General features: G+C 27.8%; 1 protein-coding gene across 1 annotated transcript in view; it reads right to left on the bottom strand.

Annotated features, from left to right (window-relative positions):
- LOC107609258 (probable ribosomal RNA small subunit methyltransferase B) overlaps positions 1–1,110 on the bottom strand; it is a 7,084-nt gene extending 5,974 nt beyond the window's left edge. Inside the window, exon 1 of the mRNA XM_021106872.1 lies at positions 899–1,110. Coding sequence (XP_020962531.1) covers positions 899–1,044 — 146 coding nt within the window. The 5' untranslated portion in view covers positions 1,045–1,110. The remainder of the gene's footprint in view (positions 1–898) is intronic.

The following is a 1,823-nucleotide window of genomic DNA, read 5'->3' as shown; positions in this document are numbered from 1 at the left end:
AGTATTATATAAAAATTAAAAATCAAAGCCAACTACTCATTTAAAATGATAAATACTCTTTTCTTAACAAGCAACATAATGATGTCTTTAGATTCAACCAAAATAAATAAATAAATAATAGTAACAATGATGTATGTCAAATTCTGTAAATAAGAAGTTAAAAGTAGATTGAACTTTGACAGTTAGATAATAGTAGTCTAGGTCGCACATAGATGATAGATTAATTACTAATAATTCAGTGGGTGGCTGCTTTGTTTAATTTATATCTGACAATGGGTGGCTGTTCAGTGTTTATTTTGAAACACATTTATTTTTTATTTTTCCGGTATTAAAGATTTGGATGGCTGTCAATGTTACTAATTTCTATGTACATTAAACGGCTGAATTGTAATATTTGACTTTTTGTGGGTTATACAATGTTGCATGTGACATGGCAAATTTGTCCTTTCCAGTTTCCAGGTTATTTTATTTGCATTCCCATTTTGTCCAAACTGCACCTCACTTTTCAAACCATAAATCCTCAGTGCCTAAGATACGAATATAATCTAATTACTGAGTGCTTCCAGTGCTAAAGATACACCTCGAAATGCCAAACAACTTCATGAGACACTATTAATATTAAGAAAATTTGTTACATTTTTAATCAGAGAAAATTTTCAAGTGTGCCGTCGTACCGGTATTTCAGTGATTTTTAACCGTTAATTTTAATTATAAAAAATATATATAATATATATAATTAAGATCAACGGTTAAAAATCACTGATATACCGATATGACGGTACACTTGAAAATCTTTCTTTAATAAGAGAAATGTTTAATAATAATTTTAATAATATTTTTTAGTACAGATTCTTAAATGTACTCGTGATCCCAATGGATTAATCTTTAACTCAATGAGTTGCCGGTGGCAGGAATGGATACGTTGGAGCTTCGAGTTCTTTGTGGAAGCTTCAGTGAAGGTTCGGAAGAAGAAGAAGAAGAAGAAGGTGAGAATTTTCGGGGTTCTGCAGGGAGAGACAAACGCAGGTACAGCACTTGCGCCATGTTTTCGCTTCGTTCTTTCGAATCGTTATGTTTTTTGGATTATGATATGTTGTAAAGATATTTTTTCATGGGATCCCGCTAAAGAGACAATGGACTATTTGTCCGACTATTTTTCATTGGGGTTCACCAAGGTTCGAATTTTTGACCTTTTAAATCTAGCGCTCTAATACCATGCATGATACCACTCATCCCAAAAGTTTCAGCTGATGGAAAAAAGTAATACTAATGATTATATCTCTAATACTCTCTAAACTTCTATTGTACACATTATATAAATATTTTATTAGCTCCTCATATTTTCTCTTTTTCATTTTCATTTTTCCTTCTAAAACATCTATTTATCTATTTTATCTACTAATCATCTTAAATTAATACCCCTTAGATATTAATAAAATTAATTCATTCAACATCTTTTAAAACGTTAGTGTAATGCATGAAAGTGATATAAATAAATGAAGTCAAAATTAAAAGATATTATTTCATTAGTTTTTATTATAATTAGTGTATAAAAAATTTATTTAATTAATAACAAATTAATATGCTTCTCTTTTTCTTTTTCCTTCTAAAACATCTATTTATCTATTTTATCTACTAATCATCTTAAATTAATACCCCTTAGATATTAATAAAATTAATTCATTCAACATCTTTTAAAACGTTAGTGTAATGCATGAAAGTGATATGTGATATAAAAGTCAAAATTAAAAGATATTATTTCATTAGTTTTTATTATAATTAGTGTATAAAAAATTTATTTAATTAATAACAAATTAATATGC

This window comes from Arachis ipaensis, chromosome B07 (genome assembly GCF_000816755.2).
Source record: "Arachis ipaensis cultivar K30076 chromosome B07, Araip1.1, whole genome shotgun sequence".
Taxonomy (NCBI): domain Eukaryota; kingdom Viridiplantae; phylum Streptophyta; class Magnoliopsida; order Fabales; family Fabaceae; genus Arachis; species Arachis ipaensis.
This window is presented reverse-complemented; position numbering and strand designations above follow the sequence as displayed.